The sequence below is a fragment of the Caloenas nicobarica genome, chromosome 5 (assembly GCF_036013445.1).
Source record: "Caloenas nicobarica isolate bCalNic1 chromosome 5, bCalNic1.hap1, whole genome shotgun sequence".
In the NCBI taxonomy this organism is placed as follows: Eukaryota; Metazoa; Chordata; class Aves; order Columbiformes; family Columbidae; genus Caloenas; species Caloenas nicobarica.
In genome coordinates this window covers 7222023-7249681 of record NC_088249.1, presented here as the reverse complement: position 1 = coordinate 7249681, position 27659 = coordinate 7222023, and the positions used below count along the sequence as shown (strand labels likewise).

At 39.1% G+C, this 27659-nt stretch overlaps 1 protein-coding gene across 1 annotated transcript; it reads left to right on the top strand.

The window, feature by feature from the left end:
• On the top strand, positions 1–27617 carry ESR2 (estrogen receptor 2). Its single transcript, XM_065635739.1, has 7 exons — positions 1–350; positions 7022–7197; positions 9944–10060; positions 17586–17885; positions 23228–23366; positions 25734–25867; positions 27439–27617. The coding sequence occupies exons 1-7, from the start codon at positions 97–99 to the stop codon at positions 27615–27617; spliced, it is 1299 nt and encodes a 432-aa protein (XP_065491811.1). The 5' UTR covers positions 1–96.
• Positions 27618–27659: the final 42 nt, after the last annotated feature.

Here is a 27659-nt window from a genome sequence, read left to right as displayed (position 1 = left end):
AAAAACTCACCCGCTGGTATCGTCTCTCCAGTTCCCAGCTGTAATCAATCCACATTGACAGCAGAACACAGTCCAGTCTATATTCCCTCCTCTTACATGGAAAACAGACATGAATATTCTGCAATGGCTTTCTGCAGCCCTGCTATGATGAATTACAACATTGCCAGCAGTTTTGGTGATTCGGAGGGTGCACCTGTGAGGCAAACATCAAGCCCCAGTGTGATCTGGCCTGCCCCTGGCCACGGCTCCCCTCTGACACTGCACTGTCAGTCATCGCTTCTGTACGCCGAGCAGCCAAAGAGTCCGTGGTGCGAAGCAAGACCAGTGGAGCCCGTGCTACCCGTCGCCAGGTCAGTACTACTCATCTCTTTAAAACTTTGCTGAAAATTGTTTGCAGCTTCTTTAGTTCTTTTAAGTCTCTTTTTTTTTTTTTTTTTTTTTTTTTTTTTTTTACATTTGATTTCTATTGGTGGGTGTCTCTGAAACAAATGAACAAACAACCCAAAAAAACAAACCTAAAAAACCTCCACCAAACACCAAATCAGCCCTGGGGTTTGTATTTTTTTTTTTTTTAATGTAACTTCTGAAATAGGATTTATTTTCTAATAGCTCCTTAAAGAGCTATAGACCAACACAAAGCACTACAAATGCCTTCCGTGTAGGAAATGTTTACTATGTATAAACAAAAGTTCGAGGCTCCCAGGTATTACTTTGTGTAACATAAATAAATTTTGTGCTAGCTAATTAAGTCTTTTGAGTGAAAGAAGTAAACGTTCATTCCTCTTTCCTTTTCATCCAATGTTGTTTGAATTCCATTTTATCTGTATTTTTTTTAACTGCATCTAATAGTTGTGAAGGCTTTTTGTGAATCTAGAATTCAAGGGAAATATTTTCTTTGTTTTTTGGTTTTGGTATGAGCATCATGTTCAAAAGGGTGCTGCCACTGAAAAGTCTGATACAGTTTCCTGTTGCTGTTCTCAACTGACTTTACAAAGGCATTGTGAACAGCAGATTCATGGGCTAAATTTTCGGCTTTCAAGAAACTGTATGTGCAAAAACATGTTCCCATTCTGCATGTTTATTCATATTACAAACCACAGCGAGTGTGTAGATTATCAGCTGATGAAATGACTCCATTCATAGGCACGACAGCTGTTGGATGGATAAAAGCTCAGGGCATTGCAGGTGCTGTTCCTGTTTTAGCAGCTGTATGTTTATTCATAGGGCTCCTTATTTAACTTCAGCAGTCATTGTCAGTATGAAAAATAGTGTGTCCTGGCAACAGTTTTAGTTCAATTGTTAATAAAGGATTTGTGCTATTTTTGAGACTACCCACGCTCCTTCTGCAATGGGTGGACCTTATGTTGACTGCGCAGGGCTAAGGCGTGAGATCTGTGTCTGCTTCTGGCTTGTAGGCTGTGCAGATCTTCACCCTGCAACCTGACAGGTCTCTATTTGGAGTTGGCAGCGAGTAGCAGGCAGTTCTGGAGCGCAAATCTACTTTAAGTGTAGGTGTGTGGATTGGGAGAGGCTGTTTGGGTAGCGCTTACATACAGAATTCCCCGAGCAGGTCTAATGTAGATAGGGCTAACATCCAAACTCCTTCCGCTTCGGTTAATGTTTCAAGACTTTGCCAGCCCTGCTGAAGGCTGCTGTAGGTCAGTGTTGGAAGCTCTCCAGGTGATGGGACAGCAGCTGGAATAACCCAAGAGCAGGAACAGCCCATAGAATCGTAGAATCATTTTGGTTGGAAGGGACCGTCAAGATCATTGAGTCCAACCATAACCTAACTCTGGCACTAAACCATGTCCCTAAGAACTTCATCTATACATGTTTTAAACACCTCCAGGGATGGTGGCTCAACCACTTCCCTGGGCAGCCTGTTCCAGTGCTTGACAATCCTTTCCATGAAGAAAATTTTCCTAATATACATCTAAACCTTCCCTTCTCCCCTCCATAAGATGCTCTGCGATGGGCTTTCTACATAGAAGGGAAGCCAAACCTGCGATACTGGAGTTTAAGTAAATGAGTCTTCTGCCATTTGTATAGATTCATACAGACTGTTGCTCTTGTAGCTGATTACAACCTAACTCAAAGAGGAGAAATGAAATCTGGAGTGTAAATTTATGGATGATCTGTATTGTTCAGTAATGAGTAACTATAGGGTTGCTTGGTAGCTGGACCTTCTCACTATTTCATTGGTCTCAGTATGATGCATTGCAACCCCTCCCTTGTGTGCAGAAGTTGTAAAAAAGAAAAAAAAATTAATTTGACATGGAAGCACAAAAGGAAAGAGCTGTAATTCCCTTATTGTGGATATCTGTCCTGAAATAAAGCTGTAAAGAAAACAAAAAAATCCCTGCCTTTCCTTTTGCTTTATCCTTTGGTGAGGTCTTGAATTAATGTCATGAACATTATATTTATTGCCATGGGAACAATGACTGTGACACTATAGCTTCAAAGATTATACCTTGAAGGAAGAGTTCTTGGGATTGAAACTTAAAGGAATAGTTCTGGGGGAAGGGAGAGACTAATGCTGTAAAGTGCAAGTAATTTTAAACACTATTGTAATTTGAGAAAAGAGATTTTGTTTGAAAGACGAGTAAGAAAGAATTAGTACATATTTAGGCCTGTTACACAGCTTATTTTACCTTTCAAAATAAAGCAAGAGTCTCACAGTGAGAGTTTATTTTCCCTGGGTATAAATTAGCTAAACTGATGTGGCCCACTTTGATAAAACTGATCACTGTGATATGGATCTCCTTGTAGATCAGCTTAAAATAAGAAACCTGAATTCTTGGCATTACTTTTCCTCACAAATAGGTTCATTAAATGAATACAGAAGAAATTTAACTTTGTTAAATGCAAATGTTGTGCAGCATAGTGTTACTTTGCACCAGTAGTTCAACAAAAATTAATTGTATTCCATGTAAAAATATGTGAATTTTTAGAGTTCCATTTTTTTTGTACAAAAATGGCAATAATTTGATGATAAAGACTTTGCTATATCTATTTGTATTATAGGTCCTGTACCTAGTGAAGACAATAGAAATAGTCTCAAATTTTGTTGGTGCAGGTTCACTCAATTTATATTAAAATGACATGAAGAGAAAAGGAATGTGACTGTGTAATTATGTTTAAAAGTAATCTGAAATAAATTTCTGTCTTCATCCCCTAAATAAAAGGATTTTAATTAAAGAAACAAGAGGCTTATTTTGAAAATTAACAGATATATTACTTTCTAAAATGAAGTTTCTTTAATGAAGTTGCCAGAGTGATGTTTCTGGAACTTAATTTTTTATTATTTTCTATTATTTTCCATGTGCTTCTGACTAATTGCAGGTGGAGCGTGTAAGTAGAGGTTTTTGGGTGCACAGGCTAGCAACGCTTGCTTAATTAGAAATTAATTGGTAACTTTGTCTTGTTCACTCTGCACTAATATATTTATACATTGCTGAAACTCTGCTCTGAAGCCATAATTATTTGCATTATTCACCTACACTTTATTGTACTCATTCTGTAGAGCACTTAAACATATCTTGAAGTATTTTTGAGGTGATGGGTTGGCATCTCCATTTTATGATGGAATAGTTACAGAGATCAGGCAAAAATATGTCTTTTAGTTTTGAGATATCTATGACATGGTTTTCAGCATATTAATCAATGTTTGGAGCATAGCAGAACCTGCGCTTTGGCATTATAAACCTTGACAGTTGTGTGGTATTAACAATTCCAGAAGTTATAGTGGAGGGAGTCCCTAGAAAGTGAGGAAGAAAAAGACTGAACTGTGTCCTTCAGCTGATTTTTGCCTATCATCTTACACACATTCTGGGAGAGAAGGGAGGAGCCGTCTTCAGCCTACATCTTCGGCTTGTACGGGATTGAATTATCTCCAGGCACTGAATGAGCCAGTGGCCCGTGGGAGGGAGGAAAGAGTTATTAATCTAAGAAATTATAAAATATGGATAGTTAATTTTTTACTTAATGGATTTTAAAAAAATATTCTCTTCCCCGCCCCCCCCCCTTTTCTTATCTCTCTTTTTATAACGTACAATAGTTTAGGTTTTAAAAACATCTGTCAGACAACAAATGCCATGAGCAAATCTTGCTAGTTTCTAGGTCAAATCCTTGCCACCTTAAACCTAAATTCAATTTTTTATTAAAAATTAAGTTTTCCAGGTGTGGCATATGCATCAAACACTTGATGTGGCAAAGCTAGAGGTAATTGGGAGACACGATAGGTATTGAATAACTTAAATAGTCTTGCTAATTCCTTCTCCTGTAGGATAATCATCTTGTCACTGTTGATGACTAGTAGGAAATCACTGACTTGTTACTTAGAAAGAAAAATCTTTATTCTTTTCATGGAAACATAATATCTCTGTGTAGAAATCACAATCATAAAATAGAGAGGCGTATTAGGAGGTGTAAAGCCATAAGTCTTTGTCCGTGCGGTTCCTCAGTAGCAGCCAGGGAACATCCCCCATTTTCCCGCATCCTTCGGTGCAGATCTGTGGGCATCCAGCCAGTTCTTCTGGAGGACCTGGCAGCTCATTTATCTCCCAAACTTGCTGGAGAGCACCAATCCCAAGACACCTGGGAGGTGGTTTCTAACCACATGTGGAGCTGCTCGCTCCCGTTTTCTCTTTGCGTGGATGCCCCATCTGCTGGTGAGGTTCTCAGGGTGAGGAACATGCACCTTAAAGCTCTCCATGATTCCCCAGTTCCGTTGTCCTTAAAGACAACAGTAACACACTGTTTGAACCTCCTGCAGCGCTGCCGCAGCTATTGCAGACGAGCAGATTTGATGCCAGTTGATCCCACAGGAGGGATTTGTTCCAGATTGTGGCTCCGTGTGCGAGCTGTTTGCCACAGCCTGCGGAATTCAGGCAGGGCAGCTGTTGTTAAACTTTTAAGCAGGGAAAGAAAAAGTGTTTTTTAAAACACTCGTCGTGGCCGGAAGGTAAAAAACACCACTCCTCAGCGAGATGTCACAGTGTGTGCTTTTTCTTTATTTTCATCCATAACATCTCGATGCTTTAATGAGGGCAATAAAATCACTGTCTACAGCAAATCAATCACTCACTGAGATACTCACTAGCTGATATTTTATTCTCTTCTGACTCTTACAATTGGATCATGATTCCCAAGCAGAGATTTAAAATATACTTCTTCTACTAATGTGAAATACCAAATTAACTTTTTCTTCCAAATACAGGGAAACAGGAAGGAGCACCACTGCTTGCTTCTCCTTGCATTAGCAGCATATTAGGCGTGTGTGATACAGTCCCTTTATTCTAAGGGAGAGTTCCCCCCCACTGGTCTTCCCAGCATGTCAGAAGGGGAATTAACTTAGTGATTCCGCAATGCATTAACGAGGATATGTTTGTAATCAAAGACTGGGCTCATTGAACATCTAAACACCCTTATGCCCTGCAATATCTCAATGAATTAACATTTGTTTTAAAGCTTGCAGTAACTTAATTGTACAACAAATACCTTAATCTTTCTGGTTTGGACTTTGCTCAAAGAACCACCTTTTTTCCTTTCCAAATTCTCTACCAGGAAATTGAAGCACGTTCTCCTCAAATACTTAAAACTTGATGATTTTTAGTTGGCATGTGGGTGTGTTTGTCCTTACCTCCTGTTGTGAGACCAGCACAAAGTCTACCTTTAATATGTTAGTTAGAGCCTCTCTGACAGCACTGTCAGCATGTTTCTACTGTTCTGTTTAAACCTGCTCTCATTCGAGAACAGGTTTCTTCTGCCCTGACAATGTACCCTTGTTCTTTAGAAGTCATAAACCATGCTACATGCTGTCTTGTCCCAACTGATATTTCTTCTCTTCCCTAATCTTTCTGGAAGGTGGAATGAGGAAAATTCTACAGTTTCTAACTTCTGCCTCTGTGCTGAAGTTTGTATCTATAAGCTGACTGTACAGCTTTCCTTTTGTCAGACTGCTGCTCAGAGTTTGCATGTGACGCTGTTTTCTCTCTGCCTAGAAATGATATTGACCATGGAAGATAACACACACTAAAACCACCAAGAAAATGAGGTCCAGAGAAAAAGTGCACTATGGATGTGCTTCCTATACCTAAAACCCACAGATAATCTAAGTTCTTTTCCTCCTGCTGTTTGTTTGCAGGATCTTGGTGTCAGGAATTGGCTGTTATTTCATGTTTTTATCCTGTTCTAATTTTAATTTTAATCCAGTAACTAAGAATAGTTCCAGCAAGCTGAAACTATTTGCAGCACTTCAGGAATGTGTATATCTTGCTAGTTTATATGGAGGAATTTTTTTTTAAATGTATGAAAGTATTTTATTATTTTGGTTTCTCCGTTCTTCTTGTATTCAGACTTCCTTTTATTTAGCATTAGGGTAATCAATGTGGATTGTCACCTTGAACAGAAAACCTTGTCTAACATTGTGAGTTGGTTATGTAGGCTGAGATTCACATCTCGAGATATTTGTCTCCAGTGTCTCATTGAATGAATAAAGCCGTGTTTAAAGGATGAAACACTTGAGACTACATGTGTATTGCTCCATCTAGAATTTTGCCTTGCTAACTCTACAAAGCAACTGCAGCTATGTTTGTGGTGGTGTTTATCATGTCAGTCTGAGCTATCTGAGTTCACATTTTCCGTGCAAAACCTCCCAAAGACAAAGTCCACTTGGTTCACAAATTCCTGGACTTGTACATTTCCAAGAATTCTTAAAGATCTATCAGCATTCCACATGATTTTCCCAGAGTTTGTGTGAATAACACATCAGCAGTCCAGTTTATGCCTTTGAGTATTTTAAAACTTTATAGTCTGTCATCACTGGAAGCTCTGGGATCAGGCTATATGCTTTAAGCAACCTTATCAGAAAAAAAGCTTAACAGTGTTTCACACTATCCTGTGTTCAGTAACAAGAAGACTCTATAGAGAGAGAACAGAAGACTATTGAAAATAATGAAACTCTTCACAACGTATATATTTTTTTTCCTCTTTTATAGCAGATGTTTTTCTTTTCTATCAGAGAAACGTTAAAAAGAAAACCTCATGGCAATGACTGTACAAGCCCTGTTGCAAATAACCCTGGCTCAAAAAGGGATGCCCACTTCTGTGCAGTCTGCAGTGACTATGCTTCAGGATACCACTATGGGGTCTGGTCGTGTGAAGGCTGCAAAGCATTCTTTAAAAGGAGTATTCAAGGTAGGAGAATCAGCTTTTGATAACTCTGCTCAAATAAGTTGTTTCCTATGATCAGCATCTGGAGCGGTCAACATAGTGATGAGTAGATATAAAATCCTGGTGTATGGTGCTGTGTGCTGCAAACAGAGCAACACGACTTGACTGCTTTATCTTTTGGCTCTTATGTTATAAAGATCTGGAAACATTACAAAGTGAGCAATTGATTTCTTTAGAGAAGTGGAATACGTGGTATGGCAAGGGCCTGCAACAAAGGCATCTCTGGGGTGGCACTGCGACCTGCGGATCCAATTGCAGTTTGTGTCCCAAAGTAGACACAGTAATCATGAATTTGTTCTAATAGATACAGTCAGAGTAGGTAATTTTCTGGAGACTTTGCTTGCCAGGAGCTATTCTTGACAAGAGTATATTGCCTAGAGCTGTGGAGTTATAGCATATAATATCTATGCAGTATGTATGATATCAAAACATGTTTAGCAAGTATTAGGTACAAATCTGTTTGTTGTTATTCCTGAGCTCTCCACCTCCCAGAGCCTACACTGCAGTATTTCTTACTTTGCCAGATCTTGCTAAGATTTCCACTTCACTTTTAAAATTCTTAAATGTTTGGTATTTAGTTCAAATTTGCTGAGTGGCTGCATTATGAAGTAAATGTAGGTCTCCATGTTTGTTATCGCAGCCTATGGGCAGTGACTTATACACCATATTGCAGCTTTGGACCACTTCATTTCTTTAACCTTTGCTCTAGTTCTCATGTTCTTTGGCCTCAATTGAATTGACGTTGGATACTACATGCAGGTACTAACACAGAAAATCCTGTCATTTCTTGGTCTGTAATGTTCCCTTCCTCTTCTGCACACAAAGCCTTTAGCGATCTTGAGATATTTTCTTTTGGATCGATATGGCAGAGTTGGTGTCACTCACCATTAGAATCAAACTTAATTCAAAACTTGTATGCCTTTTCAATTTATTCTTCACAGGTGAATAACAATTTCTATAAACTGGTGCAAGTTCTTTTGATTTCTAAAATAATTGAAGAGAACTTTGCCTCCGATTTGTCATAAATGGAGACTGAATTTGATCTCAAAGTGTTTTTTGTCAGGAAAATTATTTGTCTGTTCTGCACTGCTCACATGTGCTTTGGCCATGAACAAGTTACCCATTGTGGGCTTTTGTACACCTTAATGTACCCTGTCAGGTAACATTTCTAATTCAAATAAATGGAAGTAAGTTCTTGGAATAAAACATTATCAAGCACTCAGTTGCAACTGTCGTTATGAAGGATATTACTTATAAAAATAAAAAAACTAGGCCTACCATAGACAAAAATGTTGGGCTAATATCTAATTAAAATTAGATGGTATGACTGAGCAAATGTGTGTGGTCTCCTCTGCTTGTCCAAATTTGTGGTGTGGTGTATTCTTCCCACATTACTGAACATCTGCCTGGAAGCTGAATTATCCCAAGGCCACAGGAGTTTTAAACCACTTTATACTTCTGTGTGCTTGGGTTATAGTGCAACAGAGAGCTTCCTCCTCCTCCTTTCTCCCCATGTTGTGTGAAGAGTGATAAACAGTAATTTATTTTTCAGTCATATCTGCCAGTAGGAAATGGGACAAACTGTAACCTGATCTCTTCTTTTTAAAATTGTCGGTTCAAAAATTCAAGGTTAAAATTATTTTATATTTGCAAGGAAATAGTCACAATGGTTCAGTTAAATAATTACTCTTGGGGACATGAGCTCTTGGACTTGCATCAAGTTAAAAAAAACAAAAAACAAAAACAACCACAAAACCAAAACCCCTAGTAGCTGTATCTTTACCTGACCTATTTTGAAAGTTCGAAAAAATATCTTAAAAAACAACATGAGAGAAAAGACATTCAGAAATGTAAATGAGTGAATATTTTTTGCATCCATTGGTAACTACTGCAAGAGAGATTTTGAGTATTTGGCAGGAGATTATTTGACTGTATTTACACCAAGAGCATACTCAAGTCCAGTTTATAGTAATAAACCTTTGGACCAGATTATTCATTAATGAAATATAATCATGTAAATGGGTTTGGGTGAGGTAAAGTGGCAAAGAGAGGATAGTAGAAGATGCTATGGTGGAAACTGATGAAAATAAGAGAAACACTTGTCCACAATATCTAAAAGTTATGCCTTCTGCTTGTGCTTTTCTTTGTACTATACAGTATGCATTATTTTATACTAGTTTTCTTTCTCTCTTGGGCTGCTTTTTTTTATTAACTTCGGCCCAGGGTCAATCCTCCAGAGGCTTCTTCATTCCTGGAACTCACCGCATCAGAGAGTTCAGTAAACAGGGATGTAATTTACTTAAAACATTTCAGGACTGTGTGTGCACTGCTGTTTTCAACTACGCTGAGGAAAGAAAAAATCTACTATCTGCCATCTGTGGACTCCCGATGTACAGTAAGAAGTTGGAGGTTGGGAGTAAATTTCCACAAGAGTATATGTCCCATTTTCAAAAATGGTTGGTATTAGAAGATGCTTGGTTATCTAACAGTCATCAGTAAAATCTGGTCTATGTTGTCTGGTTACTTTTTGATGCCACAGATTGGTTTTCAGTATAGGATAAATATGAATTTTTGCATCGGTTAAATTAATGGAGCTTGGGTATACGCATGTGAAAAAGTTCAGTTGCTTAAAATAAGAAGGTCCTGATTTCAGAAATGACCAAGAGAGACTGTTGGAGATGTTAAATATTCTCTTCTTACTCTGCTGCAGGACATAACGATTACATCTGCCCAGCTACCAATCAATGCACGATAGATAAAAACAGGCGCAAAAGCTGCCAGGCATGCCGGCTACGGAAATGTTATGAAGTGGGAATGATGAAATGTGGTGAGTTTTGCATCTCTGTGTTGTTTGCTTGGGTTTTGCTGGCTTTTTTTTTTTTTCTTTACTCAATTCTGTATAGCGCTTTCCCCCTGCCCCTTAATTCTAAAAAGGCACATCAAGCAATTCGAGCAAGGTTTAAGCTGGTTTTATAGGAAGGAATGTACCAAATTTTAAAGCAGAAGAAACTTGTTGTTTTCAAAAGAGAACCTGTGGGGAGGAGTAAATTGTAGGTTAAGCACGTGAAAACCACGGTACCTCTGCAGAGCTCGAGGAAGGCGGTTCACTCACATGCTGTGTTCTCCAGAATGGGAACCCAAGACCTACTGCTGCCTGAGTCACATCCAAACTGAAATCCCTTCTAATAGGGGTTAAATGAGCCTGTACTGTGCTCTGCTGGTGGGATGCAATGCAAGACCAGCAGGGCCACATCAAAGCAGTTAATTAAGCCAGTATCCTGCCTCCAGCAGTGCCGAGAGTGAATGCCTTAGGGGGAGCCTAAGAGTGAGACTAGCGCCTAAGTGAAACTATTCCTGACAGCTCTCAGCTTCCAGAAATTAGCAGTTGGGGACTTCTGGTCTAGAAGAGGTTTCTTCCATTTGATAGTTCTTAATATATTAATAGAATGGCAACTTTTCCATTGTTTCTCCTTTTAATCCTGTAAAGTCTTGGCATCTACATCATCCCATAGGAAGGAGTTCTGCAGCTTGACCACCTGCCATGGGAAGAACCAGCTCTCTGGTTGCCAGGCTTTTTTGTGGGGCTTTGGTGGGGCAGTGAGGGAAAGGTGGTGGGTGGGCTGTTCTTTTTTTGAACACGCTGTTTTCAGATGATACCCTCCAGCTTTTTCATCAGAAGAAGTAGAGAACAACCACTGTTTGTCACTTCACCACTCAGAATTATCCAGCCTTTTCACTTATTTGTGTCTTGTATAGTACTTACAGTGATGTGACTTCACTTTAGTTGTACATTTATAGATGATATTTTAAAGGTAACTTTTAAGTAGAAAATAACTTAAAAGATATTGAAATATCTGGTGTACTTGCACAGTCAGGGTCTCTTGTTGCTGCTTATAGATTCCTCAATGTACATGACAGAAATAGGCTGGGAAAACATCACATAGGAACATTGGAATAGAAAGCAGGAGGTCACTGTGCTTGGTCCTCCGTGATTTGCAGGTGTGCACTTCGGTCCATCCCATTTAGCGTAGATACATATTTCTATTCTATTTCAAGGCTAGGCAGTGTTTTTGTCCTCCCACTGCTTCGATCTGAAGGCTGTTTGCAGAACATAATTTCTTTAATTAGGGATATTCTTTAGAATTCCAGCCTGCATTTATTGCTGGACAATTAATGCTCATTTGTTCTTGTGGCAATATTGTCTTCTAGCTTAGAGGCTTCTCTTCTCTTTATTGTTAGCAGTCTGGTTGTATTTATGGACATCATCATATCCCCTCACAACCTTTGCTTTGTTAGACTAAATAAACCAAGAAATCTCCTCTTGCAAAACAGGAAAGTAGACGGAATCTAGAAGTCATCAGCGTAGCTTGTCCCTCAATCCGCTCCAGGCAGAAATAATCCATTTTGCACTTGTGTGACCAGAATCATGGACAGTTGTTGCTGGGAACCCTCCTCACTATAGCAGCACTAATACATTTCTGTTTCTGCGGGAGCTTTTTTCTGCATACAACCCAGGATCCTATTTGCCTTTTTTGTGGTTGCCTCATGCAGGCAGTTCATAGTCATTCCAAATCTGTTACAACTGCAGACTCCCTGTTCATCTCTAGCTGATAACTCCCAGATTAGAGCTACAATTTCAATTGTTCCTTGTATTATTTTTGTACTCCTGAAGTACATTCGGTTTCTGTTGCTCAAGCCAGCTAGTTCTTTCTATATGAAGCTCCTGTCTTCTTTGGCACTACTGATACATCTCAACTTTATTAATGTTTTTCATTAATGCGGTCTTAGCTACCTTCTGACCTCTGGAAAGCAAAACATTACACTTGCAAATGAGAATCCTTTTAAACCTTACTTTCTGAATGGTGTCGCTGTCTTTTTTTCATCTTTATGACTGAGAATTTTACTCAAAGTTTTTCCAACAGTGGTTTTTATCAAGCCCCAGTTCTGGAGTTGGAGAGTTTTTGTAAAAATTAATTTCACTATGAGATTATAAAGTGGTATTCCACAACAATTCTCTTAAATGAATCCTTTTGTTCTAATTGTCCAGGAAGTCCTGGTTTGTGATTAGACCTCATAGGCAGTGTGGTATTACAAGTAATAAATAATATTGTGTACTCTTGTCTTAGCCTGTGTTCCTTTTAATCTTGTCACGTATTCATAAATATATTTTCTACAGTAATGAATGTTTATAGGACATCGACTGTGACAGGACAAAAATGACACTTGGAAACTGTAACAGTAAAATAACAGAATTTGCATCTTTTTAGTTTATATTTCATTAGTTTTTTAAATAGCAGCACTGAAATTTGGGACTCCTGAGAATTTAATTTCAGAATCTTAACAACTTAATTTGAGAAAAAGGAGTATGAAAATTACTCAGAATTGTCTGAGTTGTGGCACCTGTGAGTAAAGCTGATTCATGGACACGTAGTGACAGACATTTAAACCAGACAGATTTTAAGACTATTTCTTGCATGAAACATAAATGCCATTTCCTGCAGACCAGAGTGATTATCTTTCAAATGTTTTCTTGTTAGAGCAGTGCTTTAATACCAGTTTTTTTTACTGTATAAAGCCATAAAAGACTAAGTTTTCTTTTTAGTGTAGGGTTTTCCCCATCTCTGCTCCTTTCCCAGGTCACTTAGTGAATGTGTTAGTTCACATCTGCTAAAACCCTGGATAGGATAGAATGGTTTGTAAGTGCATTTTTGCTCGGTGGAGACTTGTTGTCCAGCAGAAGTAATAAAAGAACCTCGATTACCACTTTGTAGTTTATGAAGGCTTCTCATAAAAGCTCTGCACTGTTTGCCCCAAATCTTTAAATCCTCATTTTGTGTGTTATCAATAGACACCTTGAGAAAAAAAAAAAAAATACACATATATGTCTATGTGTAGATGTAGCATTCATTTCTGTATGTAAATGTGACTGGGCAGTACATGCCACCTTTAAAAGAGTAGGAGGCAATAGGAAAGTTGCTTTGGAGTTTCCCAGTCTGAAATTCTCTTGGATGTCATCACATTCATAAATGTTGAGAAGTCAACCCAGCAAGTCACAAGCATTTCAGTGGAGACTAGCTTGGGGGTGCTTTGTATTAAGGTGACAATGGATTTTCTTATAAAATGTATCATCATTGCCAAAAGCACAATGAGGGTCTGAGACACAGTGTCTGCAAGTTGCTCTGCGGGAGATCTGTGGTGCCTCCTGTTCCGACCAAGAAAGCTGCTGCTAAATTTTGGCACTGAAACTGCCAGCAGCGACAGAAAAATAATTGCAAAGCACTGTCACCGGAAACAAGGAAAACAGAAATACTGCAGTAAACTCTACCCAGCAAACTTGAATAAAACAGATCGGGGTAAAACTGATCTTCTTTTGGAGCTTTGTTTACCTGGGGAGCCTGAAATGGGCTGTGCTGTTTGCCAAAGGCGGTGAAGAAGAGGGGAGTTGCTCCATTGCTCAGCTATAGCCACTCTGGGAGCAGCTATGCTCAATCTTTTCTTTTTTGCTTCCTGAGGCTCAAATAGACGTTCTCCCATAAGAAGTTTTCAGTTTCCCTGTTGGGCTAGACTTACCTTTTATTTCATCCCCTCCCTGGCCCGCTCCTGTTTCTTTTTCCCCATGTGTCAGTTCTCAACATGTCAAAAATGTTCCAGAGAGAAACCTCCTTTAGACCCCCTCCCCATCCCAAGTGAGAAGGCTGAGGGGCCGTACTAAAATGCGATGGAGCAATACTGCCCTTGAACAATGGCATCATTCAGCAAGTTTGCAGAAAGAAAACCAGACTTCTCTGGGGCTGGTATGGTTCAGGGTTTGTCTCTCTTCTTCCCCACGCTTGGCTGCTGTGTTCAGTTTCTAGACAGCACTTTGAAATACTGTAAAATTACTTTTCACACAGAAAGTAAGTGGGGAAAAATGTTTAATGGTATTCTCTGGACACCAGATGTATTAATTGTATTTTAGCTATTATAGAAATTACCGTAATTTCAGCTCATGTTCTTGTGTGTATGGCAGACGGCAGCTTCTTTGTCAGCAGGTCTGTTCTGTGAATGCAAGCGTACTCACCAGAACATTTGCATTTGCTTTCAGAGGTGACTGGAGTGCTAATGATTTACTAAGGTGTACTTGAGAAAGTTTTAAGCGCTAACACTTACAAAAACTGGTTATAATATATTTAATGGTAGAATCTGCAGTTGCTGCTGAATCAGTTAGTTACATAAGCAGTTGCTAGGGTCCAAAATCAATATTAAGAGCCATATGCCACATAACTGCCCACCATATCAGACAGTAGAGGCATCTGCAATTTTCAAAGAACTTCTAAAGCAGGAGTTGCTTTAAAAATAAAGGATTTCACTGCCAAGAATACCTGTTGTGGCTGGTTCATGGGTGAGTGAACAACAGGCTCATTTTAATGAGTTTTTCAGTGTGTTTAATCTCTTGAGATCATTCACCCATGGGGTCCTGCCCTTGGTCCAGCATTCTCAGCTGAACATAGCGATTTTCTTGTTCAAAGAATAGCTTTAAATAAGGAAAGTGCTGTATGAAAAACGAGGGATTTGATAATCTTGTGCACTTCTTCAATTGCCCACATTACCTTTATATGAATGAATATTAGCTATTAAGTCTAGTCAGGGAGTTTGTGGTAAAGTTGGAAATAGTCCCTAATCTGGGAAGCTGTAAGTATTTTGTTGCCGTGCCTTTACACAAATTGATCCACATCTCTGTGTCTAGTTAAGCCAAACATCAAATTGATCTATATTTAATTATAATATATAGTTTTATAAGCACTTACAGATTCCTGTTGGATGCTAATAGATGTACAGGTAAAATTTCTCAGTCCTGCTTAAACTTTGGATTTGAATAAAAAGTACATACGTTCCTTTATGTATTGAAATGTTGTTTTAATTGGAAAGACTGCTACTTTCTGATGTGTCAATTGACTAGAAAGCTTCAATGTTGTTTTCTTAATTGTGTAATCTTACAACACACTCTTTCCTTTATTATTTACATTTTTTCAATATAAACAGAATAAATTTTAGTGCGGAAATTAATGTTATCTCTTTTAATTACTGATGAGTTGTGTTTTATGCACACTGCTTGGTGAATTAGCCTTCACCTTCTTCGGCAAAATATAGTGATTAAAAAATACAAACGATAATTCAGAATCTGGTTGGTTTGGTGTTTTGTTTGTGTGTTTTTCCCACTCTTTCTTTGTCGCCAACCATATTTTTTTTTAATGACAAGTTTTTTTTATGCAGAAATGTCATAATACTTCTAGAAACTGATTTTATGTTTTAAATAGAGCTTTTTTTAAAAAAAAGAATAGTACTGATTATATATGAAACTTGTTTTAGTTACATAACCTAAAGTAGCTTAAAGGGGCTTGCTGTCTCCCAGTAAGAACCCTCCACAAGTAACCTTTGATACTGTCAATAAGTATCACAACTTGACTGAATTATTTTAAGCTGGATCACGGAGCGCAGCTGCGCACATGAAAATTGTGCTAGAGCGTATAAATTGGAACAGGATGCTGGACTACTATTTTTTTTAATATTTGAAAAATTTTACTGATTTCTTTGATCTTCACCAAAGTCCCTGGCCACTTACCAGTGTGTTTGTATTTTGGATAGGCTACAAAGGGTTAATTAAAATTCTTTACAAGAGTGAATTGGAAAGGATGACTCGGGTCTTGGCACCCAAGCCCTAATGTTTTCTGTGTCACAGAGGGGTCTGGGTGACAGTACGAGGGAGCTGAGGACAGCTGGTCGGAGGACGGGGAGTCCCACAAGAGCGCACCTGGTTCAGTCCAATGCCAGGGACTGAACCAGGGTCAATGAGCTGGTTCCAAATGCTTTTTTGACCACATGTTGCTTCTGGTAGGTGTGTCCAAACAGCTGGAAGTTCTTCCTCACTGCGCCATCAAGCATCACCTCCTCCACCCAGATCCCTCTTAAACCAGTAGTTTTTCTGACTTTATAGTTTCAGGTATGATCCCTAACTGAACAACTTTTCCATGTGTTTAATTAAAAGATTGCTATTCATGTGGCTTTTCTGGGGGCTTCACAGGTCTACCAGGTACTAGGGAATAAAAACTGCATGTTGTGGAGCAGCTGGTATTTTTTGACAGCCCAAGAATACGTCTCTTGCACCTTCCTATGGCTTTTGGCCCCTCTGTGCTCTTTTTTTCTTGTTCTGTCCTCCAAGATGACCATGCTCAATGTGCGTCAGCTTTCTAAATAGTGGAAGTCATGCGAGATGTTACTTCTTGCTTTAGTTCAGTTCTTTCCTGGTGCTTACGGTCTCTACCACGCACATTCGAAGGGGAATCAGTCGTGGATATCTCTGTGGGTAGACCACCCTGACATCTGGGCGTTTCCTCATCTGTTGCCAGTTGTACTTGTGTTCCAGCTGCTCAGCACACTGTTTAGACTCTTTCCATGGCAGCTACACAAGAACAGGTAACAGTGGTCCCATCAATAACACTGACAGAGAACTGGAGAATGTTCAGAGTTGTCAGATAAACAATAGATTAATTCCAGAGATTTAAAGGACACGCTCTTCTGCATGCAGAACTCCAAACAGGGGACTTGCTCCTTCTAGTTGCAGATATCTGAATCCGCTTTGAGGAAACTCCTGCTGACTAAATGGGATGCAGGGAGAGAATGGGTTGCATCCCAGTAAGTCCACAGCTGAGCACCCAGCAGTGAGGCCCAGCTGTGCTTCTGGCTGGGGTTTTTACTCTGTATCATGGCCCAGACTTTCAGAAGTCTTTTCTTCCCCCAGTTCACAGCAAAAACAGAATTTAAAAACAGAACTTATAAACAGCTATCCTTGTTTACATTGAAAAATCTCATTTATCTGGTTTTTATGTCAATGGGGCTTTTCCCATGGACTTTTAAAGCAAGTTAACTGAAGTTCAAAAATAAACATTTAATGTTATTTTTTTGTTTAGTAGAATAAACATAAGCTTCAGTTGAAGTCGGTGGAAACAAAGTTAATGGTGAATGCTCTAGAAATTCGGAAACTTGATGCTCAACATTGGTGCATCCAATCACAGGATCATAGAATTTGTGTATATCACTTGTGCTGCCTTCCATGGCTTAGCCTGACTCTAGTCACAGAATGACAGAATGAATCACAGAGTGGTTGGGGTTGGAAGGGACCTCTGGAGATCATCCAGTCCAACCCACCTGCTAAAGCAGGTTCACCAGAGCAGATCACACGGGAATGTGTCCAGGCGGGTTTTGTATGTCTCCAATATTAAAGGGTTTTTCCCCTTATCCCCAAGCATTTGGATTTACATAACGCAACACTGAGAGAAAAATACTTCAATGCAGTCATGTGCCTCTCATGCCAGGCTCAAGAAGAGAACGTTGTGGATATCGGATCCTGCGTCGCCACCGTAATTCAGAAGATCAGGTGCATTGCATTGGCAAAGCTAAGAAATACAGTGAGACGGCAACCCGTGTAAAAGAGATCCTGCTCAGCACAGTCAGCCCGGAGCAGTTTGTTTTAACGCTACTCGAAGCGGAGCCTCCCAATGTGTTGGTGAGTCGTCCCAGCAAACCATTCACGGAGGCCTCCATGATGATGTCCCTGACGAAACTGGCAGACAAAGAGCTGGTTCACATGATTGGTTGGGCCAAAAAAATTCCTGGTAAGAATTTCAATCTTGTTTTTGTTTATTTCATTCAGTGGTTTTACCACCAATTTATTGTTATCTACTCTGAAATAATAGCACAGCACAGTGAACGTGTGGTACTAACATCTTAAGCTTTTTATCCTATAAAGTAATGGACAACTTATTGCTCTCAGTAATTCAACTGGATGTATTTTGATTTAGACAATGACCTAACCTATAATTTGCTCTCTGTTGTTACTCGAATACTTGTACATTTTTCTAAAAAGCATAGTTGGTGTTGCATGTAATTTCTGCCTCGTCTACTATAAATACCTGATTAATCTGATTTAGGAGGATTAACTCGACAGCTATAAAAAGAGTTTAAGACCAAATTCTTCCCTTAAATCCTGGTAGGAGGTTTCCAATAACGTAGATTAACACTGAAGTGTGTCTAAGTATTGAGTGTCTGCAATTGCTTCATTTGACATAGTTACCACACAAGAGCATCAAGTGCAAAGTGGCACATAGTATCGACGCCAGAATAATCATGCACTTTCCTTCAAAACAAAAATCAATAAGGGGGCTTTTGGTTGTTGGCAACACAAAGAACGTGCACTGAAGTACGACTACATGCATTATTGCCTTGAGTATCTCAAGTGCGACCACAGCATTGTGCTAATGTACCATTTCACCTCTTAAAAACTAGAAGCGGTGAACATTTGCAATTCCTTCTCCATGAAGTGCCCATGATTAAGACAGTCAAAATAAAAGGAACCAGCACATGGGGAAGATAGTTGGCAAAGCTGTGCAGAAAAACTTGGTGTCTGGCACAGCCTAAGCCTCAGACCGTGGCCTTTTCGTGAGAGCTTAAGGTGACCAACAAATAATAGCGAGCTGAAAGAAGCATTGAATCATTGATAGATTTTTTTGATAGATAGTTGTGCCAGGGAAGGTTCAGATTGGATATTAGGAAAAATTTCTCATGGAAGGTTTTGTGAAGCACTGGAACAGGCTGCCCAGGGAAGTGGTGGAGTCACCATCCCTGGAGGTGTTTAAAAGATTTATGGATTAGCTTCTTAGGGATGTGGTTTAGTGCCAGAGTTAGGTTAAGGTTGAACTTGATGATCTCAAGAGTCTCTTCCAACCAAAATGATTCTATGATTCTATGTCTAGCAGCATGGGGCTTAATCCTTGATCCTTCCCATATCATGCTGTGCTTACCTTGCATGGCTACTGCATCTGGTAGTCCTGATCCCAGGTCTATCAGGACCAAGGAGCCAGCACACACGGCTCCTCTCTTGGATTTTGTGCTGAAGGCAACCAGAGTGTGGTGGTGCATGTCCTGGTCTTGACATGCTTGTGCACTATAAACAGCAATTGCTGCTGCTTGAATACGCATGGGGGAAGAGGGGAATGTAATCCTTACCTCTGGAAATAAGATGAGTGTGTAGACAGTACAGGAAACAATATTGGTGGAGAATATTTTGTATAATCCTTAAACTGAGAATTTAGGCTAAGGGAAGTGTATACTATTTCAGAACTAGGTGGAGGGGCTTGATGGTGTTCCCAGCTCCGGCTGCTGGACCACATCTCAGAGTTGCAGGTTACGGTCTCCACGGCTCTGTCATTGTGTTGGAGGGTTCCGGTGTGATGGTTTTAGGGTGTGAAAATTCCAGGTCAGCTGCTGAGCTGCTGCGGAGGAGATGCTTGCACAGCATCAGCATCTCCAACCCTGCTGGGCTTTTGCAGAGTGATGGTGTTTTCGCTGTTCATGTGGAATTTTTTAAACAGAGAGCCCAAATCCTTAATCCTTATTTTCCCTGATTTAAGAAACTCTGAAAATAACTGCGAAGTCAGGAACCATAAAGGGTTAAGCAGTGTCTATTGCTATAATTTCTTGTCTAATCAGATAAACTTGACTAAAAGGTACAATTTCAGAGGACTCCCTATAGTTATATTAATCTGGTAGGAAGTGAATTATGAAGGAAAACCAGGGAAAGTCTTGGAAAACAACCTCATTTTAAGCCATATTTGTTTTGGGGAAAAAACCCCCAAACCACCTTTTCCATTTTCTGATTGTTCTTAATTTATTTCTTTTCAACTGTGTCAGCTTTTTTTTTTTTGGGAAAAAAAAAAAAAAATCCCCACAAACCCCAAACCCCAGCCAGTTGAGATTAATTTTTTGATTTTTTTTTTAAATGATTGGTTTCTGAACCAACCTCAGTTTTGACCTTGATCACTTTTAGTTTATTTTTAACATACATGAGAAATTAAGACTTTTTCTTGGCAATAAGAGAACTGTATGAAGAAAACCCATTGAAGAAATCAAACCCCTTCAAAACAGTTCCTGGGAATGCTGACACTTTATCATGTATGTTTGTTTTTTGTGTTTTGTTTCTTTTTTTCTGTTCACTTTTGTTACACAGAACAGAAATAAACACCATTTTAGAAGAATGCCAAAAATAGATGTGATGTTTAGTATGTACCTAATTATCAGCAATATTGTCATATCACATGGCAGTTAGAGCATTTACTTCAATGTGGATTTTTTTCCACTGAAATAACTGTGATAACTAAAGCTCAAGACATAGAATTTCAGTTTTCAAGAATTCTTGCCTGAATTTTATCTTCTAGATCCATGCCTGCTTTCTGAAGGTAAGGTCTTAGGAGAAAAAAAATACAGGGTTCTTGACTAATGGCTCAGTGAGCAGTAGTTTTACTTTTTATAAAGCTGAATATTTGCTTTTGTGTGCCTGGGTTAGAAGCCCATTTTCACCTGTAAGTTATTATTGGATATTACTTTGACACTCACCAAAAGTGAAAGAAAGTAGTTTTATTTTTCTTTATAGATGCTTATGTTAGCAGTAACTTTTTGCCTAAATAGGAAAGATAAATGTTTATATATTTTTTGTAGTTAATATTTAATGACAGTATTTTTTCATGAGTTTTACTCTGTGACTGTATTTTTTTCTGTACTTTCAGCTTTATGGATTGTATTTTTCTTGTTGCTCAGTAAAATAGAAGCTGACACCTGGATATTTTTCCTTCTGAATTCCAAGTATTTTAATTCTAAGTTGTCAGATGATAGAAACTAACTTCTATAATTGCCTTTTACTTTGTTGACCTAGTCTAAGAGAGTTCAATGTGGTTCATAGCTTAACTTGTAATGCTAATCAATAGAATGTCATAATATTGAAATTTGGATTTATTATGCAACCTAGTGTGTTGCTGGCCGGAGCTGTGTGTCTTTTGCAAGTTACTACACATCCAGCACAAGTTTTTTCTTGTCTGTCTTAGTAATTTATAATTAAATGATTAGGTATAGAGCATATGATTTAAAGGATGTGTGGTACAGCCATAGAAAAATAAGCAGATTAATGTGGTCTGCAACAAATGAAATGGGACTTGTGACACTGCGATGGAAGCTGTGCTGTCCTCGATCGTTAAAGTGTTAGATCATTATGAAAAGGAGAAGTATAGTCCTCCTAATAGCTGTGCTCAATGGCCATAAATCATATTGCTCATGCTGATAATGTGAGTTTAGCAGATGACATCTGGGATAAATCTGGATCTTTCAGGATCTATACGTTGAACGCTGGGACTTTGCCTGACATCTCGCTCAGCTGAGATAGTTTTTAAACCAATAACTGATTGTTCATGTTAGAGAAATCAGTGCACTCCTGCGTACATGTTTATTTAAATAAACTTCTGGAATGTCTCTGGGCTGCTGTTTCCCAGGAAGCTGCCACGGTCAGTTTATACTATTCACATTTCCATGATTATTTTTCTAAAAGCACTTTCAAAATTATGAGCGTGTGGCAGGTAATCTGTCGTTGGCTGTGGATTCTGTAGCAAATTCTGTGACAGAGAAATCCAGGAGGGAAGGTACCGCTCACAGGCTCCTGTTTACCCTTCTTACAAATTCAGGAGCAAAGCTATCGAATCTGAGAGGCAGCACTTTTAGCCATGATAAGAGAGAACGTGCTTTACCCAGTTTATATCAACCAGGGCTGTCACCAACTGTCTTCCAGCCTAGTAGTTTAATATGATTAAAATACATGGAGCATTTGTATAAATTACTGACAGAAGACTCTTTGACAGCGCGAACGTACTGTGCCTATTTTAAGACCTCAGGCAACTGGGAAGAGTGAAGGGAAACCTCATTTCCCATGGCCAGGCTGTGTAATGACCTTTCACTGCGCAGAGCTGTAGATACCAGCTCATCTGAAAATAAAGCACCTTTGCTAAGAGCCTGATCTAAAGCGACTGGGCTTTGAAAACTGCGAGCTGATCTTGGTTTTGCACACAGGTGTGGTTTGACCACTGAACTGGTCATCATCCGCATTTTACTCCTTGACTGAGCAGTCTGCTTTCCCACTTACATTTTGATAATTCACGTTTCTTCTGTTTTCTGTGCATTTAAAAAAATTATTTTACTTTTATTTTGTTTGTTTTGTCTCTTCATTGTTGTTTGGTTTGGTTTTTTGTGTGTGGGTTAATTTTATTTCTTTTTATTTGGCTTCTATGTGTCTTTCTTTTCCCCAGTCCTTTTTCAGGGGAAGGGGAAGGGAGAGAATGACTGTCTCTCCCTTCTGGCAGTGTTGCAATGCTATCTGACACCTTGCTATAACTTCTGGAGACGATTAAATGCTGGATCAGGCTTATGCATGATCACATTAATTCTTTTCTTGGTTCTAGGATGCTGTGAGTGGAGCAATGGGGACACTAATACCTTCACCAACTACCATTGTCTTTTTTTTTTTTTCCGTTTTCTGGTTTATCTCAATTTTGGGGTAGGGGTTGGCAGAAAAAGGATGGGCTGGAGTCAACACGCCATTTACAAAGGGAATGATGACACGGAGGCATCAAGATGTGGGTTCTTTCGCAGTGACTCAACAAACCCAGAAACATGCCTGTCTTATGAGATAAAAAACCCTGCAAGCGACGACCATATACGTTCTGGGCAAAGAACAGGCTATTTTCTTTGGAGTCCTTTGCAGTGAAACACAGTAATCTCCAAGAAATGTGAATTTCCCAAGTGATTCCCTGGTGCCTCTTAGGGGCTGTGGGACCACCATTGAAAGAGATGGCCAAGCATAGGGCAGGTCCTCTGCACACACTTGAGTTTCACCAGCTGTATGGGAGTAATTGCACTTGAACATCACTCTGCTTTATTTCAAATGTTGTGTGGAAGATTTGACAACTATAATAACAAATATTTATGTTCCTATTTGAGATGGCTGCATAATCCTTCTGACGGCAGTGCTCCCTTTTCTGGCTTTCTTCACAACCCATAATTATTTCTTTTTGTTTCTCGTGTACTCAGTCTTCTTTACCAAAACAGATGGATTTATTTTGTGATATTTTCGTCATTTTAGGCTTCATTGATCTCAGCCTCTATGACCAAGTGAGACTCTTGGAGAGCTGCTGGATGGAAGTTTTAATGATTGGTTTGATGTGGAGATCAATTGACCATCCCGGGAAACTAATATTTGCACCAGACCTTGTACTGGACAGGTAGGAGAAATAACCTTCTTGAGAACACTTCACATTAGCGTGTTTGGAGATGGGTGAATGGTAAGAAGAGGAGGATTAAGTACAGGAGATGCTATTAATAGTTTATCTAACAATATCCTTTACTTGTATTTGTAATAATAATGTCTTGAGGTTCCACATCCTTACAGGGGCTTAAGGAATGTGAAGCATAAACACTATTGTTGAACTTGCCAATTCCTTAATTCCCGTAGCACGTGACAGTGCGAAGTTTCTCTGTATTTTTTGACATCTTTTGTTGGTTTTGTTCCTTTTGGTCCGTGTTTCTAGATGCTGAAACTGTAGATACATTAACAGAATGCACTACATTGTCAATCAGTTTCTTCCAGCTGATAGATTTTTTTTTTTTCCCCCCCTCACTGCTCAAAAAAAGCAGACATCGTGTCAGGCCATATTTTAATTATTCTAAGTAGCTTTTCTACCTGTTTTTCTTCCTGCCCCTAGTGCAGGCTTCGTAAATAGCTATAATAGTGAACATTGCAGCACCAGTCAAAAGGGATTAAAAAACCCCTAGCCGGCTTTTTAATACTGAAAGTATTTTTTTCAAGCTAAAGCAGGGTTTTTGCAAGATTAAAAGTTATTTCTCCATAACATCATGTACCAGCAGGGAAGAATATGGATTAGTAATGGTGTTTTTCTGCAGGACCTTAGAAGCATTTGACCTGGGCTTCACATTGGTAAAAAGTCAGGGAAACAATCTATTCTCTTGGGTAGGTTTAAAATGCCTCTTAACCTTTTTGACCTGGGGAAAATTCAGCTCTGTACCAGTTCTGTGGCTTGAGCTCAATAATAATCATTATCATAGATATGGAAAGCAAAATGTGTTAGTAAGAGAAATAAATTAGATTTATAAGAGATATGAAAAAAAATTATTTGACCATCTAAAATTCAATGCAAGGACACGCTGTATTGTTCAGTGCAATGATAAGAAATTGCTGAAATGGTATGATACATTTAGTTCCTCAGGAGCTGATATGTGCTAGATAGAGTGAGCTTATTTGATGCCTTCATCTCCACGAGACACAGCAGAGTGGGAGCCAGCAAGCACCCGGGCATGCTGTAATTTTATTTTTTTTAGGACATGCATATATGAAACTGGTCTGCAACTTGATTGTTTTTACCTTAGCTGAACTTCAGATACATTTCCCACATAATCTTTGCAGACAAGGACTTCTCTTGAGGCTTGTGTCTTTGTTTTGAAACAGGCAGCTGCCTGTCCTTCTCCAAACCTTAAAATTCTCCTTTGCTTTGAGGAACATGGGAAACTGGGCAATATTCAGGCAGCTGAATGTTGTTAGTGTTGTCTGCCTCGCAGCCTCAGGGCTCAGCACCTTCCTCCTGGATCCAGTAGAGGAGCAAAGTTCTTTAATCCTCCTGCACTGCTCTGCTTAGGTCTGTCTCATCTTAAAAGCATTGCAGAGAAAACAGTCTCATATTATAGTTAGTATAAGAAGCATCCCTTTGGATATTGCGTCATAGAGCTTAATTGCTTTTTTAGTCCAGTACAAGTAAAAAATAAACCACCAACCAACCGAAAAAAAACCCCACAAAAACCCCCCAAACAATGACAACAACAAAACAAACCAAACAAAAAGAAAACAAACAAACAAAAGCCCTGGAACATAACTTCAGTGGTTTGAAGTTTGCTGCTGCTTTATATTAAACCCATAGAAATGGCTTAGGATTGCTTGGGTTTTTTCTTCAGATCAGAAAATGGGACCATTTCTAATATCCCAGATGGATAAAATTGCATTTGGTAAACACTTACAAACATAAAAATAATCATATCACAAAAGCACCCCAAAATTATTTACATTTAAATACCTTCAAAGAATAAGGGTGTGGGATTGGGGTAGAGGTTGTTTTATTCTTTTAAAAATGTTTCTTTGTTCCAAGAAACCTATTTTAGGGGGTGAATCTTACTCAGCGAGTCCTCTGCCAGGTACAAATAGTGATGCTACCAGTTGTGGTATTAACTTCTCATGAAACAAATCTGGAAAATTATTCAAGGCGGTACTGTGCCCTGCAGTAGAGTTTCAAACTGATTATCCAGAATTATACTGGCTATGATGTTAAAGCCTCTTACAGAAATATGGTCGTACTTACCTGTGGTCAATCCTGCATGCGTTTTAAAGAGAAAATCAGTTTCATAGAGTTGCTTTTATACCAGTGTAATTTTCAATTTCGGTTTCATGATAGAACCTTTTGAATTCTCCCAAAGATGAGATGGATAGGCCTTTTACAGCCTCCTTTGTGCCTTGACTTTTATCTGGCTGAGTCAGAGTTCCTTAATTCTGCTTTTTTGGTAACGTTTTAAATGTGTTTCCATAGGGACGAGGGGAAATGCGTAGAGGGAATTTTGGAGATCTTTGATATGCTCCTGGCCATGACCTCGAGGTTTCGAGAGCTGAAGCTGCAGCACAAGGAGTATCTGTGTGTCAAGGCAATGATTCTCCTCAATTCCAGTGAGTATGAAGTCAACTCTGACACTCACCAAATTGCACTTTTTATTTCGAGTGTGGCTGGGAAATCAGCCTATAAAAATGAAAGAATATCAAATGAGACAATGTCGTTGAAACAGAAGAATAGGAAAAGACTTCTAACTGTCAGATTGTGAGGATTTGTGCTCAAAAAAACTTCTGAGCTGTATCATTTGTTGGATTTAGGGTCTATATCCTGTTGTAAGAACTGCATGAAAGACCCAAAGTCTGAAAGCCTCTCACAAGGTGGGGCTCGTGGCCCAGGCTGTGGTTATGTCCTTTTCAGTGAGAACTTTTGCTCCTGTATCTGTGCATCCTGGTCATGTGTCAACTCGCTGAACAGCTTTACAAACCCATCCTTAGTTCTAGTAAAACTAGTTACTCAACTGTGTGATGATCAATTTGGCTTAAATGTTCCTATTTAATGATAATTAATTGGTAGAAATTATTGAAAGTACTCAACAGCTCTTCACGATGAATTTCAGGATAGTCTGTGGTAAAATGATTTTATTCCCCAGAACATTTTGTAGTTAATGTTGTTAAAAAAATCCAGCAACAAAATAACAGTGAACTATTTACATCTCCTGCTTTCAGCAAAGAACTGCTGCATAATTCTCAGCCCAGTTCTGAAGAGGAGTGTCCAGCTGTTATCCCGCATGTTTATAGATGGATACAATTATTGCAACAGACAACAAAAGCTGTGTTTTTTCCTTAAAAAAAGAACAACCAACCAAAATACCCAACAAAAAATATGTTCACCAGTCGTATTTTCTTCAATGCCTCACCTCTCAAAAAACCTCTCATCTGCTCTCCTTTCTTCTCAAAGCTACTCTTTTAATTTTCAAAGTGTTCTGGAGCTCTGTCCTTCCATAAGTATCTTTGGGAGGATATTATTTTTTTCCCCAGGTCTCTTCTGCTCCATCAGTAATGGTATTGTGTGTTTCCAGACCTTCCTAGTGGTGGTTTCTTCTCTTCCCTCTCTGTACTCCCAACCTGCTATTTTTTGCTTTTGCTGACTTTCAAGGTTTCTCACTGTAGGCAAGCGCTGTATAATGGCACCTTTAGTGAGCTGCAAGGAGACCATGGCAGGCTGGGGCTACAAGCAGTGCTGTGTCTCTTCATGTTCTCCTCCCTCTGTAGGATATACTTAGAGAGAAGAAAAGGGGTTTTTTCAGCAAGAGGGAATTAGAGCAAGCATAATGCTATAATTCATAATAGTCACTAAACTGCAAGGTAGAGAGTGATTCAAAGAGGAAAAAAAAAAAAACCTGGAGAATGGCGAGTGTGTCCATTCTCTGGACTGAAGGGTTCAATGTGTTGTCTTGAGAGAATTACTCAGTTTGCAAATGACGTGGTCATCAAATTTTGGTAAAGGAATGTAGGTCAAAGCTTGGTGTGGCACATGGAGCATCATTTGTACCATCTTGAGGGGTGGGTATCTTTTCTAATCCTCTTGAAAATATTACATCAGAAAAAAGTCCACAGTCATTGCCTTTTTTTTTTTTTTTTTTTTCTTCCACGTGAGCAGGGAGTATTTATTTCTGTTCTCTGGCTAGGCATGTTTCCCTTGTCAGCAGAAGAACCTGAAAGCAACAGGAAACTGCATCACCTGCTTAACATAGTCACGGATGCTCTGGTGTGGGTCATCGCCAAGAGCGGAATCCCCTTGCAGCAGCAGACAACTCGTCTGGCCAATTTGCTGATGCTCCTCTCGCACGTCAGACACGCAAGGTAAATTTTACAGAATGTGTGTAAGGCGTGAGGTGTTTAGTGTTTG